Below are 19,531 nucleotides of genomic sequence, written 5' to 3'. Positions count from 1 at the left end.
ACCTCAGCGTTCTGGCCCGGGGTCAGGTGTCCGGGGAGGGAGCCCTCCGCCCCGGCCCCGCCCCCAGCGCCTAAGCCCCGCCCCGCAGGTCCCGCAGGGTCCGTGGCGGCCCTCCCACTCCTCGGTTCGCTGGAACGCTTTGCTCGCGGCTCTATCTCTCTATAAAGTTGTTGTTGCGGCTTCCGCCGCGAGTGCAGGAAGATGGCGTCCGGTGGTGGTGGCTGTAGCGCCTCGGAGAGACTCCCTCCACCCTTTCCCTGTCTGGAGTCCGAGGGGGCGGCTGGGGGGTCAGAACCCGAGGCTGGGGACAGCGACACTGAGGGGGAGGACATTTTCACCGGCGCCGCGGCGGCCGTGAGTTCGCACCCTTTGGGCCGGGCGGGCGCCCCAAAAGGGAAGAGAGGCTCGATGAGGGTCCGGAAAGCTGGGCAGAGTAGGCCCGTTGAGTCCGCATCGGTGACAGTAATCTGGGCTCGGAGGCCTGGCTGGACTTCGAGCCACAGGGCCTGGGCGGACCGTGAGGGATGAGGGGTGTGGTGGTTTCTCCATCGAGGTCCCTGACAGCGAAGAGCTGCCGAGGCCGTCATTTGGCCCAGCTGTGGGGTGACCTCACGAATCCACGGGGCTGTTTTGCTGCTCGTTCCCTGCCCGGGCGACTTAATAGGTCAGGATAAGGGAACGGGGTGCAGACCTTACTTTCCCACGCATCACTGCTTCTGGGATGAATAATGTTATCTGGAGTGGCCCGGGATAGTGACCCGCCCACAGATCCTTTCATTAGCCCAGCACCTACCGGTAATTACCAAAGGCCTTTTCTGGATATTAATTTGACTCCCCTGATCTCCAGGAAAATCTGGCCTCCTCTGGCTGGTTGAGGGAGGGCCCTGCCAGATAGAGCACTACATAGACCAGAAGGCGTTGTCCCTTTTAAAGGGATGTCTTATAAAGTGCCTGAGTGCCTCAGTAGGAACAAACCTGTACGTCCCAGGAGGAAATGGTGTTTCCCCTCGTAATAGCCAGATTTCTAATAAGAGTTAGATATTGGAAGAAACTAATCTTTATATGTGGAAATAGGTAATCAGTTCTGGAACCAGTAACGACGTTTTGGTCTGTTTTGTGAGAATACTGATTCACTTGGTATGGTTCATTCAAAGCTGTAAACTTATTCAATGCTGGGTCTGCGGATTTATTCATCTTTTTGCCTTCCATAATATTTCTTTTTATAGTAGTTACTCAGTTTGTAGCTACCATAAAAAGTGATTAAATAAACAGCCTGTGTCTGAAAAAGTTCGATCATTTCCTGGGAGACTCTCATTTATGCTCATCTTATTTATGTCAGAAGAAGATTACGTGTCTTGGAAATATCTTGCTAAAAGCCTCCAGTGGCAATCGTTAGAATGTTTCTTACACTGTCTTCAGGAATTGAGCCCATAATCTCGGCTCATAAAATGCTTGCTGATGCTAATAACTGTTCAAACTATTTGCTGAAGTCTGTGTTATTCTGAGAAAAAATGTAACTCTTGCTACTAGTTTAGATTTCAAGTGTTAGGTTTTCTGTACCTTTAGTCTGTTCCTCTACTAATTCTCCCATAAGCCATGGAGAACAGCTACCATTGATAAACTGCCCAGATGGTAGATATGCACACTGGATATCTGAAAAATAGAAGCTCTGGCACTGAAAGCGATTGGCTACATATGCAAATGTTAATTTCTAAAAAGCACCTTGGAAAGGTGAGGTGTTGTTTTCTAGAGTTATCTAAAGAAGTTCAGGAGGGTAAGAGTTGATTGATCCCACCAGGTTGCTTTACAGAGGCATCAATACTTCTCTATTGTAAGACTGTAAAAATCCTTTGCTTAATTTCCAGCTATGGGGCAAAGGGGGTCAGAATGACCTTACTCTACCGCAGAATGCATAATTATTTTTATTCAGATTTTCAACCAGGAAAATTGAGTTGCTAAGGAAGCTAAAATGCCACCTGTAAACCTTCTTTTGAGCTACCTGCCTTGGTGTTAATCTTCAGGAAGACCCCAAGATTCCTGACTAGTTAAGCTGTGCATGTCTTGTTAAACAGGCATTAAATACAAATTATATTCTAATAAATGCTTTAGTTGTGAGCCAAAGAAAATAGGGCATTGGAGTGATTCTGTTGGTAAAGAATAACCCTGAAGAATAAAGTAATTAAGAGTGTGGGCTTTGAAGTCTGACTGCATATATTTAAATAAATCCTGGCTCTATAAAAAAAAAAAATTTTTTTTTCTACTACTTGTTGGCTTAATCTTGGGCAGGGCCCTTAATTATACTGTTTCCTTATCTGTAAAATGTGAATAATAGTATCTACCTCCATCATTATAATGAAGGTTAAATTAGAATACTTGTGAAACACTTAGGAGACTGCCTTGCATATAGTAAACATTTAAAGAGTACTTAGTTTTTGAGCACTTGAGCTGTATTTGCTGATGAGCATTTGTAAACTGTTGTTGTTAGGTGCAGTCCAGTCGGTTAGGACGCATAGAGACCCTGTGTACAACACAACGAAACACTGCTTGGTCCAGCTAAGATTTAGCAACGATTGTAAACTCTAAGAATCAAAAAACTCACAAAATCAAATAATGGATTAGAAAAAGTTAAACTAATTAACCCTAAAAATGGTTAGTGTAGCTTATGAAAATTAACTAGGAGTAAGGTTTATTTGATTAGCTCAAAGCCATCAAAGTAGGCACTTACTGATTTATCTTTATATTGTGTTTTATTGCCTGTTGAAAGCTGGTTTTGAAGGCAAAGAGAGGAGCATTGAAGAACTGAACACTGAGGAACGTAAAGTGTGAAACTCGTTGATGGTCTGAATGTCATTTCCTGGACATTGATGTCACAGCTGTTGCTATTAACATCCCATCTGCTCTCTTGTATAGCCCTAGAGGCTTTGTTAATGCAGTAATAGAAATGTGATTTGATTTATAGTCAAAAGAACAGCACGTGATATGTGTCTCAGAATCTACAACCCAGTTATTTGAATGGGAGAGACTAAAGTTAAAAGAATTATTAGAACAAATCTTAAGTCATTTTTTAAAGACTGAAAACCAGCTTGTGGAATGTCTGATTCTTAAAATACCTAAGACTTTATCTTCTTTCAGCCGCTTCCTTTGTGGGCCTATAAACAAAGGTTTAAAACTTCTATCATCTGAGTCTTTGCTGTGGAGCTGAATCCAGATGTCTATCTTTTTAGCTAAAACTTTCTTAGTTATGGGATAGGTTTATCTTCCCCTTTTCTTTATGAAACTGAGAGGCTAAATTGGAGCCAGTCTTTTCAGCTCTGCTACTGCTTAAAATTACCATGTTAATCAGACTTAAGTGATACACATATTTTTATACCTCATTTTACTTCACTGGCCTCCTTTTTGTACTTGTAAACCTAAGGATAGAATTGAAGGAAGCTCTTTTATTTGCCTCCCCAGGAGTTCTTATATGCCCCTCTCTGTTCAGCAGTATGCCGGGATCATAGTTAGATCTGCCTTGCAAATTTCAAGGGAAGAACAATGTAGACTTCTCGTGCTGAAACGAAGAAGGAAAACATACATAAATGATAGTCTCAGATTTTAGACAATTCTGGTAACTTCTTTTGATAATGTATCAGCCCTGGTCATGCGGCGGTTAAGAGCTCGGCTGCTAACCAAAAGGTTGACAGTTTGAATCCACCAGCCACTCCTTGGAAACCCTATGGGGCAGTTCTCTGTCCTATAGGGTCACTATGAGCTGGAATTGACTCAACAACAATGAGTATCAGGCCAATTAAAAATTTTATTTCCATTAGTCTTATTCTTGAGTTGAAATCCTAGTGATTAGGAAAATGGCCAGAAGAAACGAAATAGGATAAAGAAGGAATAGCCACCTAAGATTTCAGGAGATCACCAGAAGGTAGGAGAGAGGCATGGAACAGATTCTTTCCCAAAACTATCAGGAAAATCCACACTGCTGATACCCAGACTTCAGACTTCTAGTCTCCAAAACCGTAAAAGAATAAATTTTTACTGTTTTAAGCCACCCAATTTGTGGTACTTTGCTATGACAGCCCCAGGATACCAGTATACCATGGTACTTTGTTAAGTGAAAAAGAAGAGAGGTTCAGAAGTTTATTATGCTGCTACTTATAAAAATGTATGTGTGTGTGGGAATTTGTTTGAATATGCATAAAATATCTCTGGAAGAGTATACAAGAAAGTAGTAACTGTGTCTTATGTGCAAGGAAATTAGGTGGCTGGGGTCCAAGATGTGGAGGGGAGCTAGTTTTCACCATGTGCTGCTTTTGTACATTTTAGTTTTCACCATGTGCAAATATTACCTATTTAAAGTAAAAGTTGAAAAAAAAAAACCCTGCAAAATAAAAGACTTATATGATCCAATAGGAAAAAAAAAAAAAAGAATAGCAAGGAATTTGAAAAGTCATATATTGAATAATTAGTCTTTGATTAACAAATAATTATTTATATATGCCCACTGGGGTTTTAAGATTAATCAGCAATATAACTTTTATTGGTATTGTAGAGTCTTAGATAGTAATTGGCTCCTGATTGACAGTAATTTATAGACTGCAGAGAGTTTTATAAATGTAAGTTATACGTTAACATTGAGACCTGAAAGGACATGGTCATTTAGGATCCAGCCCAAAATCTGTGATCAATGTAGCGTGTGCCCTGAGGGGGAACAAATCAGCTCTTTTTGAGATCAGTTTATTTCCATTTGAGTGCTTATAGAATAACTTCCTTAGATCTGGACAGAATTTGGTAACTTTATAAAAAGTCATAAGGACACTGACTACTCTGACAGGGATCACAGTGGAGGGTCCCGGACAGGGCTGGAGAAAAATGTAGAACAAAATTCTAACTCACAAAAAAAAAAAAAAAAGACCAGACTTACTGGTCTGACACAGGCTGGAGAAACCCCGAGAGTATGGCCCCAAGACACCCTTTTTTTTTTTTATTAACTTTTATTAAACTTCAAGTGAACGTTTACAAATCCAATCAGTCTGTCACATATAAGTTTACATGCATCTTACTCTGTATTCCCACTTGCTCTCCCCCAATGAGTCAGCCCTTTCAGTCTCTCCTTTCGTGACAATTTTGCCAGCTTCCCTCTCTCTCTATCCTCCCATCCCCCCTCCAGACAAGAGATGCCAACACAATCTCCAGTGTCCACCTGATATAATTAGCTCATTCTTCATCAGCATCTCTCTGCCACCCACTGACCAGTCCCTTTCATGTCTGATGAGTTGTCTTCGGGGATGGTTCCTGTCCTGTGCCAACGGAAGGTCTGGGGAGCATGGCCGCCGGGATTCCTCTAGTCTCAGTCAGACCATTAAGTTTGGTCTTTTTATGAGAATTTGGGGTCTGCATCCCACTGATCTCCTGCTCCCTCAGGAGTTCTCTGTTGTGCTGCTCCCTGTCAGGGCGATCATCGATTGTGGCCGGGCACCAACTAGTTCTTCTGGTCTTAGGAGGATGTAGGTCTCTGGTTCACGTGGCCCTTTCTGTCTCTTGGGCTCTTAGTTGTCGTGTGACCTTGGTGTTCTTCATTTTCCTTTGCTCCAGGTGGGTTGAGACCAATTGATGCATCCCAAGACACCCTTTTAGCTCAGTAATGAAGTCACTCCAGAGGTTCACTCTTCAGCCAAAGATTAGACAGGTACATAAAACAAAACAAGACTAAATGGACACACCAGCCCAGGGGCAAGGACAAAAAGGCAGGAGGGGACTGGAAAGCTGGTAACGGGGAACCTAAGGTTGAGAAGGGGAGAGTGTTGATGTGACATGGGATTGGCAGCCGATGTCCCAGAACAATATGTATATTAATTGTTTAATGAGAAGCTAGTTTGCTGTAAACCTTCGTCTAGAGTACAATTAAAAAAAAAAAAACAACCATAAGGAGATCGATGGTTTAACTGGCTAATTTTTTAGTTCTCTATTCTACAAAACATGTACGGTAGCTTCTCCCCAGGGTGCAATGCATACATAATAAGTTTCTTGGCACTAGCCCTTCTTCAGTGTTAACTAGACTTCTGAAAGTGAATCTACATGACTATCTTTAAACAAAGGTTTATTGCTTAGTCTCTTTAGTTAATGGTTAAGTCATTTATAACGAACATTAGTAAATAGTCACAGGTAAGCTTCCCACTGGTATGTAGGATTTTCTTTACGCCTGTTGCCTCAAAAACTTGTTTTTGGAGCTAATCTCAGATGGTCACATCTGGTCAAAAGATTAGAAGTTGACACATTTTTCACACAGGTCTGATGAAACTGTCCTTTAAAAAGTCGGGCAATGGTGTAAGGTCCAAAGACTTATTTTCATCTTCAGCTGAAGTCGCAAATAAGTTTTATTCTAATAAGTTTATTTTTTCCTAAAGTACATAGACTAACATTTCTTGACAGTACAGTTATACTAGCAGTTAACCTAGCTTTTAAGGTTATAGAAGAAAAGCAAATAAAAGTAGTCACAAAGCATTGTGAGGGAAAGAGAGATGAGAGAAGACTTTTAAAGACGACTAGTAAGAACCCAACTTAAAATTTATTTAAAATTAGAGTTTGGGGCTTAAGAGAGAAGCAGCAGAAGTTGCAGTTGGACTTCTGGTTTCTGTGGGGAGTTGCTGCCCCTTTGCATACTCAGGTGTTAGAAGGCAGCTCTGATGACGTGGACATTTGGATTTGTTAGGCTGAGAGGGGAGAGAGGACAAAGAGCACTGTAATTGTTCTCCCTTTTACAGCCACTTGTGCTAGAACTATCAACCACTCATGAATTATTTACACAAGTGGCTGTAAGTTTCTCATCTCCAGGAAGAACCTGTCGCTCACTTTTTCTGGCTTATTCTTTTGCTTAGTCAGATGGACAGCTGGGCTTCATTCTGCTGTCCAAGCCGGTTTTGAACTGGGTTTGCATTTTCAGTTTAGAAGATAATACACCCATTAGTACTCTGATCCTTCCATAGTTCTCTGGGCCTTTCTAAGTTACATTAGTTTGAGACTCAAAAATTTTAGTAGGGAAATTACATCAGAGAATTCAGGAGAAATGTCTGTAGCTAAATTTGGTAGATTCATGATGCGCCCTTTCAGTTTGAGGTCTCTAATGGACTTGCTCATGGTTCTCCTTAGCTAGCTCAGTGGCTAGCTTCAGCCTCATTTTCCCCACTCTCCTTCTGCCCTCTGGCTCAGTGGTTCTTCACCTTTTTTTGTGCTCAGGACCCAATGGCCAGTCCAGTGGAAGCTTATAGACCATTCGCTAGTGTTTTTAAATACATAAAATAAAGCACATTAGATCATAAAGGAAACCAATTATATTGAAATATGGTTATTAACATATTAAAACAATTTTATATTGGTAACATGGGCTTTTTAATACATTACCTAGGGGTCGGTAAGGAGCTCTGGTGGTGCAGTAGTTAAAGCACTCAACTGCTAACCAAAAGGTCAGCAGTTTGACCCCACCAACCACCCCGTGGGAGAGAGATGTGGCAGTCTGCTCCTGTAAAGATTAGGGTCTTGGAAATCCTGTGGGACAGTTCTACTCCGTCCAATAGGATCGCTATGAGTCGACTTGACAACAATGGGTCTGATAACTACCATAACTTTGAAATAGAGATGCACATAAATGATATTTTGAGATCTGCAACAACTATAATATATAAAAAATCTAATTTGTATTAGCTGTAGTCTCAGCTATTACTATTATGGTTTGTTGCGTGTCTTTATAACTGAAGAAAATGCTGAATTTCAGCAAGGGTTACTGAAAATGAAATTATAATTTTATTCTCATCCAAGTTCATAACCAAGGCAAACCAAACCCATTGCCGTCGAGTCGATTCTAACCCATAGCGACCCTATAGGGTAGGATAGAACTGCCCCATAGAGTTTCCAAGGAGCACCTGGTGGATTTGAACTTCCAGCCTTTTTATTAGCAGCTGTAACAGTTAACCACGACACCACCAGTGTTTCCACCCACATTCATAGATCCTCTGAATTATATGAATCCCAGGGTAAAATTCCCTCCTTAAGCTATGAGGAGGGCTGATATTGTGAAACCATTTGAGATAATCAACTGTTCACCCAGTGTGTAGAGGAAGATGCATTTCATTCCCAAATTTCATCAACACTGAATGTCCATTCCTCTGAGCGCAGGTGCTTTTTAGCACATCTGTGCCACCTCCGAAACCTGGTGGTAAGAGAAAGGTCACTGCCTGTCGTGGGCCGAATAACAGCCCCCCAAAAATGTCCGTGTTCTAATCCCCAGATCCTGTGACTATGTTAGGTTACATGAGAAAGGGGAGTTAAGGTTAAGAGGAAATTAAGGTTGCTAATTAACCGACTTTAAGAAAGAGAAATTATCCTGGATTATCCAGGTGAGCCCAATGTAATCACAAGGATCTTTAAAAAATGTAAGAGAGAATCAGAGGAAGATGTAACTCTGGAAGGAAGGCACAGAGAGATGCAACACTGCTGGTTTTGAAGATGGAGGAAGGAGGTCCTGAGCCAAGGAAATGTGCGTAACCTCTAGAAGCTGCAGGGCAAAGAAACAGATTCTTCCCTAAAGCCTGCCTACACCTTGATTTTAGGCCCAGGAAACTTGCGTTGGACTTCTACAGAAATGTAAGATAATAAATTTGCCTTGTGTAGCTGTTAAGTTTGTGGTAATTTGTTGCAGTAGCGACAGAAAACTAATATATTGTCCCATGTCACTCAATTCTCCCTAGAAATAGAGGTCCAAACGGAGCAGTATTTCATGTTATGGTAATTTTTAAAGACTGCATGGCTGCCCTGTTATCTTGTGCATATAGTTCCTGGGGTTGACTTAGTGTTCTTGCTTTGTTCCATGAATGTCCTCACACAACTCCTTAGCTCCATCTTGCCTAAAGCGTACTGATTTCCCATCAGAAAATAAGTATTCTAGTCCTCCAGTAGCAGCGGTGTTCCCTTAGTGTTTAATTTGAATCAGACCCCTAAATACGGTGGAGAGTTTTAACAGTCTGTACCCTTCTTCTGGAAATCCTGGTGGCATAGTGGTTAAGTGCTTCAGCTGCTAACCAAAGGGTCGGCGGTTCAAATCCTCCAGGCGCTCCTTGGAAACTCCATGGGGCAGTTCTACTCTGTCCTGTACGGTCGCTGTGAGTTGGAATTGACTCGATGGCACTGGGTTTGGTTTTTTGGGTTTTACCCTTCCTTCTACCGTCCTTGAATGTAACAGGGTTCTGCGTGGAGCAGAGCAGTTGAGCAACGAGATTAACCCCCCCCAAAAAAACCCTCTGGAATCACCGTAGGGCATTTCAGTGCAGAATGGCTGTGTCAGCCCTGAGGGACAGCCAGCCACTTCTGTCCTTCCTAAAGCAAAGAAAATTGTGTTAGTGGCATGGCCCTCATGGTTTGAGGATGGTAGTTGTCAAGAAGTACCTGTTTGCTCCTAACACAAGTGCTGTATTACTGGCAGATCTTTATAGTGCCTCTACGTGAATGAGTATTGGGCTGTCTATCCTCTCTTGTAATGACAAACAGAACCACTTGAACTTTTAAACAGACTTATCAGTGGAACCTCCTGCTGGAATTAACAGCCAAAGGGAGTCAGCAGGTGTTGGATATCCTAGTCTAGGAGTCTATGCGCTAAAAGAAAGAATACTTCCTTTATTAAAAAAAAAAAGAGGGGGGGCCAAGGGGAAGTAAGCTGGGCAGTTCTTTGGATTTACTTACTACATCACAAACATACTGTTTGCATCACAGAGAGTAGTTTAATCTGTTACTTAGAAATTTACCCCTTTTCAAACAGATGGACAGCAGTGACTTTTTGACTACCAAACCAAAAAAACCAAACCCAGTGCCGACAAGTCGAGTCTGACTCATAGCGATCCTATAGGACAGAGCAGAACTACCCCATAGAGTTTCCAAGGAGCGCCTGGCAGATTCCAACTGCCGGCCCTTTGGTTAGCAGCCATAGCACTTAACCACTATGCCACCAGGGTTTCTTGTTGACTACCAAGAGGTTTCTAAAGTATGGATTAAAAAGCAAGGCTTATTTTTAGTGTTGATTTTGACACTCACTGTAAACAATGTGCCTCCTCCCTTCTCCCTGTCAAATGTGCATACCCAAAATGCATCCTTACTAAAATTTTACGTGTTGATTCAAAACTCACTTTTTATGTAAATTATACCTCCATAAATCTGAATAGAAAATAGCCTTTTAACCTTAAGCATAGCATATGAAATGTGTTGTGTTATGTTTTAATGCCCAGGTAGGTATGCATTTTGATGACAAGTAAGCTGTTCCTATAGACCAGCCTCATGAAGACTCGTTTTCCGTAACAGTACTGGACGGCTGTGGGATAGCATGAACAGGACTCCATTTCAGTCCTTCAAAGGGGTTCTGCTCTGTTGCTTTTGAATCTCATTTCAAGTAAAACTTGAGAATATATTTATGCTTTGAAGACCAACTGTATGCTAGGTATTCTTCATCCTAAAGAAATAAGCTTAATTTGTCCAATGCCAGTTCAAACCAATCAAACTGAAAATAAATTTGTTGAGATGAAGTTGGGGAGGGATACTGTATAACATACCATAAAGAGGGTTAATATACTTATTATGTAAGAAGTCTGTACACCTGTTGAAGTAACACTAACACCCAAAAAGCGTTGGTGATTCAGTGGTAAAATTCTTGCTTTCCATGAAGGAGACCCAGATTTGATTCTAGGCACCACCCTTCCATCGGTGGAGGCTTGCATGTTGCTATGATGCTGAATAGATTTCAGCAGAGCTTCTAGACTAAGATGGCCTAGGAAGAAAGACCTGGTGATCTCCTTCCCAAAATCAGCCAGTGAAAACCCAGGTGGATCACAACAGTCTGATTCCCAAGTGATCACGGGGATGGCACAGGATTGGGCAGCGTCAGGCTCTGTTCTGCGTGGGGTTGCCATGAGGCGGGACCCGACAGCAGTAAAGAATAACACCCTATTAGAAAAACAGGCAAAGGACATCAGGTCAAGACACAGGTGTTCAGACAGCCAATAAACACATGGAAAAAAGACAGCTTTTCACCAGTCACCGTGCAAAGATTAAAGAGAAGAGAATGCTATGCAGCACTCCTCTAGTTGGGGGCAGGGGTGGAGTAAATCAGTAGTCTTTCTGGAAGGCAGTTTAGTTTAACAAAACCTTTGAAAATTTTATATCCAGTAATTCTATTTAAGAATCTTTCCCAAGGAGATAATCAGATGTGGACTGATAACATAAGATGGATGTTATTTGTGATGGTGAAAACCTGGAAACCATCTAAATGTTCAGCCTTGGGAATGATTATACGGTACTATACCCATATGATGGAGAGAAAAGTGGCTAAAAGTCATCATTTATACAACTTTTAATGACATGAGAAAATACAGATTTTAGAGGCAGGAAACTGGATACAAAGTTTTACATAAGTAGAAGATCAATTTTGTCAAAGAGCTACATTGGAAAGATTGAGAAGTATATTAATCAATTTAACTTTCTTCAACACTTTTAGAATTCAGTCATCTAGTTTTTGGATGGTGTCGCAGAGAATATCTGAGGAGCACTTTTCTCACAGGTAGTTGAGTTGTTACCTAGCTTACAAAGGAAGCACAAGTCTTTGTTTAAATCACAGTTCTAGTCAAGCAAATTATGGCCTAGGCCTTGAAGGGGGTGGCGTGTTGTAGTTGTCCCTGAAGTATGTATCCCATCTGTCTGGTCTGTCCCATTTGATTAGAACACAGAAAGACAGACTGCCATTCTGACTGCTCCAGAAAATGTTCTTAGGCATTAACCTTCCAAGTTTAGACGGTAAATCAGATATGGAAAGCTGGCTTTACTCATCTCCATACCACAGGAGTGGGCTTTTGTAGCTGTTTTTAAAAAATTGCTAAGTTCTAACCTGTGCCTTTATTCTCCTTGGGAAGCTCTAAGTAAACTACATTTGCGTACATATTTCCTTAATGTATCTTGGGTTTTAACCTCTCCCACGTGGAACTGAATGAAAACAAATCAGGTAGCCTGGGCACTGGTATTCTTATGAGATTCTTGTACCGTATAAGAGTATGTGTAGGGAGGTGTTTGGCAATGTTAGAGGCAAAGGGGAAATACTGGCTTTGTCTTTGACCTGTTACTTATTTTCTGTCTCTGCAGTGATTTTTTTTTTTTTAAGTTTGTGGAAGCAGCTAGAGGACAGAATCACAGTCTGTATAATTCTGTAACAGAACTGGGATTAAGCATACACAGCTAAGTGCTCATTAGACTTTGTTAGCATAGAAAAGTTCCAGTAAGTGTATTGTTTGCTCATATAAATCTAAATATTGGTAACAGTTTCTTTCTTGGAGGGTGGCCCCAATGTTGGTATGGGATTGTTGGCATGGCAAATTCAGAGTACCCAATGGATTTTTCATTTTACCTTGTTCTTTTGGGTCAGAAACAGCCCATCTCCAAGGAACAAACTCAAATTTGTAAGGAAATGTTTCCTAAAAGGTCCCTTAAGTCAGGTCTTTTAACTTATTTGGCCTTAGGGTCTGAACTTCAAAATCCTGCAGTACAACGCCAAGGCTTTTGAAACCAGGTTCCCAGCTTTCTGTTGACTTTCTGCACAATCCGGCTTTGTTCACTCTGGCACCGGTCTGGGGACACAGCCCACCCTTGCTTGCGGCTGATCACTGAGCTTTTAATAAACATCATGGACTGATTGTTTTCACCACGTACCCACTAGGCTAAGCATGACTGGTTTTTATTCTAGTCTGACACGGGTGTGGTTGGAGATTGTGTTCTTGTGAGTTAAGGATGAGAAGAGAAGCTATTTACAAACAGCATTAGATGTAAAGTGTTATACCTTCATTTGCCTGACAGGTGGGTCAGTAATATCGACACAACTGGACTTCAGTTAATAGTTTGGTCCAAGACACAGAGTAAGCCAGGATCAGAGCCTGGTCACTAGAATGTGCCTCCATCAGCATTTGAAAGAATAAAGGTCATGAACTGAGCAGGAGAGACGCATTCGCATTTTGCATTTCGATAGGTTCTTTTGAGGATTATCTGTAGGTACACATTCCAGGGTTGGTGTCATGTGCTTTGAGGTAGGGCATTCCAGCAAGGTTAGAGTGTTAGAAAATTAACCAGAGAATCTGTGAGTTTGTTTTAGCTGTGTGATCCCATGAGCAGCACTTACATCACTAGTAATGATTTGTTGCTTATATAGGCCACCAGAGAGTTGAATTGGCTGACGAGTCATCCTGTCTTCCCCTAAACACCTATGGGAGCCACTGAGGGATGCATTAAAAGTCACTTTCTAGGCAGGTTGGATTTGTTTTTAATGGCACTATTTTATTCAGAGTATATCCTTTTTTTCAGAGTAAGTCCCAGTCTCCAAAGAGAACTGCTTCCCTTCTTCCCATCAACAGTGGCTCCAAAGAAAATGGAGTCCATGAGGAACAAGACCAAGAGCCACAGGACCTCTTTGCAGGCAAGTGTGGAAATGGCTTTGTTAAGTTGCTGAATTAAAGTCAAAAGCAAAAAGAAAAGCATTGGGAACATAACACTATGTAAGATACTACTGTGGAGAACTCAAAAAAAAAGTAAAATACAGGCCTTGCCGTCATTATAAGTTTAGGGAGTAAGACATAAATATACAGTTGTTTAAGAACATGAGTTAAATAACTATTAAATGATAATATAAATGTGGCTAGAGGAACAGTAGAAGTACTAACAGGAGCTCGTAGGAGTATGAGATCACTAAAGTAGGAATTTTAGACTCATGAAGGAGATGTAGTAAGAAATACATTGTCCTAATCCAAAATATATAGAGACTTGTACAAAAGTGAAACAAAAGTTTCTTGCCCTTTCTCCCTCTAATACAATCTGAAATTTTCTGTTGTTTCACTTTTTTAATATTCTTGGCAACCATTGATTTCACAATCCACCAATGACCCACAACCTTCAGTTTGGAAAACACTAGAGTAGGGTTTCTCAACTTTGGCACTATTAACATTTTGGGATGGATAATTCTTTGTTTGGGGGGACTGCCCTATTCCCAACAGATTTTGCCTCCCAGGAGATATTTGTCAGTGGTTTGGAGACATTTTTGTTGTCACAACTGGGGAGGGAGTGCTACTGGCATCTAATGGGTAGAGGCCATGGATGCTTCTAAACATCCTACAATACACAGAACAGCCCTCACAACAAAGAATTATCCACCCCCAAATGTCAATAGTGCTGAGATTGAGCAACCCTGGTCTAGAGTGACCTTGAAGGACTTCTGGAAGAAGCAGGATTATATAGGTGAAAAGGATATACAAATAGTGGGGCAGGAAGTATAAGGTGTGTTTGGGGGACAGTGCATGAGTTTGATGGGCCAAAGCAGGGGGTTCTTAGGGAAGCCATGAAAGATAAGGCTGGAGACATAGTTTGGGAGGATTTTCAACATTGGTAATTATAGGTTGAATTTTCATCCTAGCACCAGTTAAGAGTCATTGGCCCATCCACTGCAGTTTTGAATAAGGAAAGTGATATGGGCAAAGTAATGCTTTAGGAAAGCTAATCTAGTGGAATTATGTAAAGGGGACTGCAGTGGGCAGAGTCTGGAGACTTTTCAGAAGGCGGTCTCAAATTAGTTCAAGAATAAAATGGCCAAGACCAAAATTCAGGTGATAGAAGTAGGAAGGAAAAGGTGGAAACTTTCAAAAAAGGTATCACAAAATCTAGTGTTAGAGATTGGACATATGGCGTGTTCACAAATGAGCATTGAGGACAAGAGTCAAAGGTTTCAAGTCCAAGGTTTGAGAGGAAAATGATACTGTTTATAGAACCACATTCTAAAGAAAAAACTGGCTTTAGGGGAAAAGTAAGTGTAGATTTTAGATGTTTTAAGTTTGAAATGCAAAAGGAAATCCCCAGGAGGTGGTTGGAACTGTGGTACTCTTTCTGGGGAAAGAGAGAAGACTGGAAATAAGGGGTCACCTTCCTAGAGTCTCCTTGGAAGTGGAAGCTGCCATGTGAATAAAATCCTCTAAGGAAAGAATGGTGGTGAAGAGGAAAGAGGAAAGCCAAGGGTAAGATCTTGGGAGGATGCGCACGTTAGATGTCTGCTGAGAAATTTAAAAGACCCAGAAGGGCAGAAGAGCCTAGAAGGAGGAATATAAAGAGGCAGAAGATATTCCAGTCCCTTTTTATCCTTCAAGCTTGAAACACGCACTATTCGTTCCGGTAACCCATTAACCCATTGTTGTCGAGTCAATTGCTACCCTGTAGGTCAGAGTAGAACTGCCCCAGTAGAGTTTCCAAGGAGCGCCTGGTGGATTTGAACTGCCGACCTTTTGGTTAGCAGCCATAGCTCTTAACCGCTACACCACCAGAGTTTCCATTCATTCTGGTAGTGACCATTTTTGGATGAAGTTTCTGGAAGACAAATGCAAATAATGAATTATCTTTAAAACATGGAAGAGTGAAAAGAATATAAATTTCTTATCTTTGAGATGTTACATTTATATGACCTTTCCTAATAAGAAAACCTGAAATCCTAGAATGACCAACCAGTTACCCCTAGGACTGGGTTTTCTGTAGATGAACATGTAGAAATCTTTATTAGGGTTGTATTTATTACTAACGAGGATTCTGATTGAGCTCTGTCCCCTACCAGTTTCATAAGCAGCCAGTACCTGCCTCACTACTAAGAAAGGAACAGCTGTCTATAGGAAGGAATGTCTATAGTCAGGCATTTTAGGACTCAAGTAGCTTCCAGATGTTTTAGGTATTAACCGTGGAGATGAAATGTTCAGATTGTATTTTCCACCTGATTAGTGATGATCAGAGTCTCTCTGCTGAAGCCCAAAGGCTTTTCCATTACTTTTATCAAGAGTTCAAAGATAAAATCTTTTTTTAATGTAAGTTTTGGCATCTTTGTCAAGTGAATTTCAGTAGAAAATGCAGTTTTTCAAAAGGCTTTTGGTAGCACTCTAATAAGCCTGAGGCTTTAAACAATCAGCATCTTCTGTTTCATCTCCTGTTTCACGTCCACCGTAGAGGTTAAGTGCTACGGCTGCTAACCAAAGGGTCGGCAGTTCAAATCTGCCAGGTGCTTCTTGGAAACTCTATGGGGCAGTGCTACGCTGTCCTATAGGGTCGCTACGAGTAGGAATCAACTCGACGGCCTGGGGTCAGGTCTAGTCTTCACGTCCACGCGCGCCTGTAACCTGATTACTCACGGGGCACGTGGAGGATCCTGAGCATACTTTTATCTGGTTATTTGTTTGTTTGTTTGTTTCCCCAAAGAATCCTAAAGTCCTAACATGTTAATATATACTTTTTTCTTGCAGGATCCTAAACATACTTCATGTGGCTTTTTTTTTTCCCCCCAAAGAATCCTAAAGTCCTAACGTATTAATATATGCCTTTTTCTTTTTATTTGTCTAACAATTTTAATGCTTAAAAATGGTGCCTGATGCTGTTTTTAAAGTCCCCAATCTCAAACACTCAGGAATGAGTTGCTCTGCTCAACTGTCCAGATAGTTAAAGGATGGCTCTTAAGCACTATTTTTTTAATATAATTATTTTGATTAGGAAGATTTCCAGTTATTACATGTCTCCTTCCCCCCTTGGGCAGCTATATTAAATATAACTTAATCTTTTTAAGACAAAAAAAAAAAAAAAAACCTGTTGCCGTCAAGTTGATTCCGACTCATAGTGGAAACTACTTTGGCTACCCTCTCTTACCTAGAATTTAGGCAAGAATCAGGGATCAAGCAGAAAAGACTACACAGCCAAAGTAAGTGACAGTTTATTTTAGTCTCAGGACTGTGCCTTTAGAAACTTGTATGAACACTGTTTGTTCTTGTTATAATGGTTTGTAAAAGAAGAGTAGGTTCAGTTACCTGCTTTACAAACCACTATGATAGAAGAGGCAGGTGTGCTGACAGCAAAAAATGACATCAAAGGAAGAGTCAGGAAAATTATAAGCTAGAAGGAATGCATCCAAGATACAAACACAGCAACACCTGGGAAAGAACACGGCCACACCTGAGGACAGCACTGTTACTTTAGCACAGTTTAAGAACTGCTCACAGCAGGAGAGCAGTGGGATGCAGACCCCAAACTCTCATAAAAAGACCAGACTTAATCATCTGACCGAGAGTAGAAGGACCCCGGCGGGGTGGTCGTGGCCGCCAGACCTTCTGTTGGCCCAGGACAGGAACCATTTCCGGAGCCAACTCTTCAGACACGGATTGGACCGGACAGTGGGTTGGAGAGGGATGCTGGTGAGGAATGAGCTTCTTGGATCAGGTGGACACTTGAGACTATGTTGGTATCTCCTGCCTGGAGGGGAGATGAGAGGGTAGAGAGGGCTAGAAGCTGGTGAAATGGATATGAAAACAGAGAGTGGAGGGAGGAGGGAGCAGGCTGTATCATTAGGGGGAGAGTAATTGGGAGTATGTAGCAAGATGTAGGTAAGTTTTTATGTGAGAGACTGACTTAATTTGTAAACTTTCACTTAGAGCACAATAAAAATTACTAAAAAAAAAAAAAAATACAAACACAGTGACACCTGGGAAAGAACACAGCCACACCTGAGGACAGCACTGCTACTTTAGCACAGTTTAAGAACTGCTCACAAGCACAGGTGTCCCCGTGTTTGCATCTTAGATGCATTCTTTCTAGCTTATAGTTTTCCCGGATTTTCCTTTGATGTCATTTTTTGCTGTCAGCACACCTGCCTCTTCTGTCATACTGGTTTGTAAAGCAGGTAACTGAACTTACTCTTCTTTTACAAACCGTTATAACAACAGTGTTCATACAAGTTTCTAAAGGCATAGCCCTAAGAGTAAAATAAACTGTCACTTACTTTGGCTGTGTAGTCTTTCTGATCGATCTCTGATTCTTGCCTAAATTCTAGGTAAGAGAGGGTAGCCAAAGTAGTTGTTTCCAAAGTTCCCTCCAGAAAGAAGAGGGGAAGAGGGGCTGCTCTACTAAGAATACTTTTTTTTTTTTTTTTTAAACCAGCCTGCCCTTTTATCCACATCAAAATTTCATGACTCTTGTTCTCTTAGCCTAAGAACCTCTGAGTCTTGAGAGGAGTTGCTGTTATTCTTATAAGTCTCTTGACCTATAGGATGAAATTCAGCCATCAGAAACTCATTGTTGACCTAGATTTTAAAGTATCAACTCATTTTAGATGCCACAGTGGAGCTATCCCTGGACAGCACTCAAAATAATCAGAAGAAGGTACCAGCCAAAACGCTCATTTCTCTTCCACCACAGGAAGCCACACATTCTTCTAAGACCCAGCCAATCTATGAGGAGGTAAGAATATATGTTATTGGTCTTGCTTCGCTTAGATTTTTAGGACTCTATGCTACCATTCTGAAGTTCAGTTCTACATGAACCCTGAGAAAATATTTACGATGCTTGAAGAAGACATTTATGGTTAGTGGACAGCCAGAATCCAATAAAGGACTCTTTCTTGGGCAGGGTGTCTCTTGCCCAGAGAATAGCACAAAGGCTTTCAAAAATCACTAACGATATCTAGTGTCTAGAAGCTCCCATATTCAGGAGTATATTTTTTCCTCATTTCCTCCTTAGGCAGAAAGAGACAGGTCTTCCAGAATGCAATAATTACTCATTCTGGTCAAAATAAAGTTTTAAGGAAATAAGTTTATCCAAGACCTTTGAACTGGCTCCCAACTTAAAATCACGGGAGCTGGTTTATGAGGATTGTTGGGAAGGGACAGAGCTGAACACTGATGCACAGAAAGATACATCTTGATCTTATATTGATGAAAAGTTAGAACAGGGTAAAATTAAGAGCCTTTTTTTGGTATCAACTGTCATGATCTGTCTTCTCTTTAAAAAGCTAGAGGAAGAAGAGCACGAGGACCAGTTTGATTTGACAGTCGGTATAACTGACCCTGAGAAGATAGGTAAGTGTTCTTGGGATTCCTTGTGATGTCAGGTTCTAGCTGTGAAAAGCGTAGTAAGCTGCTTTGTGGATGGTTAGCTCCATAGCTGAGCTAGCCAATGTGAATGAAGTATTTCATTACCATTCCTGTAAATTATACCTCTTCCTGTGCTTCTAAGGCCAGAAACAGCAGTTACCCAGTACTTCATTTAGGCTCTTGTTGGCTTTAAGAGGAAACCTAGGTGGCGTAGTGGTTAAGAGCTACAGCTGCTAACCAAAGGGTCCGCAGTTCGAATCCCCCAGGCGCTTCTTGGAAACTTTATGGGGCAGTTCTACTCTGTCCTATAGGGGCGCTATGAGTCAGAATCGACAGCACTAGGTTTGGTTTTTTGGCTTCAAGAAGAAAAATCAAAGACATCAAGCACTACAAGAGTCCCTTTTCAAAAACCTAAATGTTGCCTTCTCCCATAGAGTTGGTGAGAGCATTTTATCCCCTTTTGAGATCATAAATTCCATTTAAGCACCTTAAAAACACATGTTCTAAAATTTTGGGATGCTGAACTTGTTTTTCTCTCAGAAGTTTGAAGCTCTTGTTATGTGTCATTTATCATGTACTCTCGATACGTT

The 19,531-nt window shown here is 41.2% G+C and overlaps 1 protein-coding gene across 2 annotated transcripts in view; it reads left to right on the top strand.

Annotated features, from left to right (window-relative positions):
- The window catches only part of SNX1 (sorting nexin 1), a 39,358-nt gene that overhangs the window by 1,531 nt on the left and 18,296 nt on the right, over window positions 1–19,531 (top strand). The window contains exons 1-4 of one of the 2 annotated variants that reach the window (XM_003418349.4): window positions 187–354; window positions 13,369–13,480; window positions 18,182–18,309; window positions 18,860–18,926. In XM_003418349.4, the coding sequence (XP_003418397.1) occupies window positions 202–354; window positions 13,369–13,480; window positions 18,182–18,309; window positions 18,860–18,926 (460 nt within the window). In that variant the 5' untranslated portion in view covers window positions 187–201. Of the gene's footprint in view, window positions 1–186; window positions 355–13,368; window positions 13,481–18,181; window positions 18,310–18,859; window positions 18,927–19,531 lie in introns of those variants that run through there. The other variant, XM_023558330.2, reaches the window with a different exon arrangement.

The sequence above is a fragment of the Loxodonta africana genome, chromosome 13, assembly GCF_030014295.1.
Source record: "Loxodonta africana isolate mLoxAfr1 chromosome 13, mLoxAfr1.hap2, whole genome shotgun sequence".
NCBI lineage: Eukaryota > Metazoa > Chordata > Mammalia > Proboscidea > Elephantidae > Loxodonta > Loxodonta africana.
Note: the sequence above shows the minus strand (reverse complement) of the source record. Positions and strands in the feature narration are given on the sequence as shown.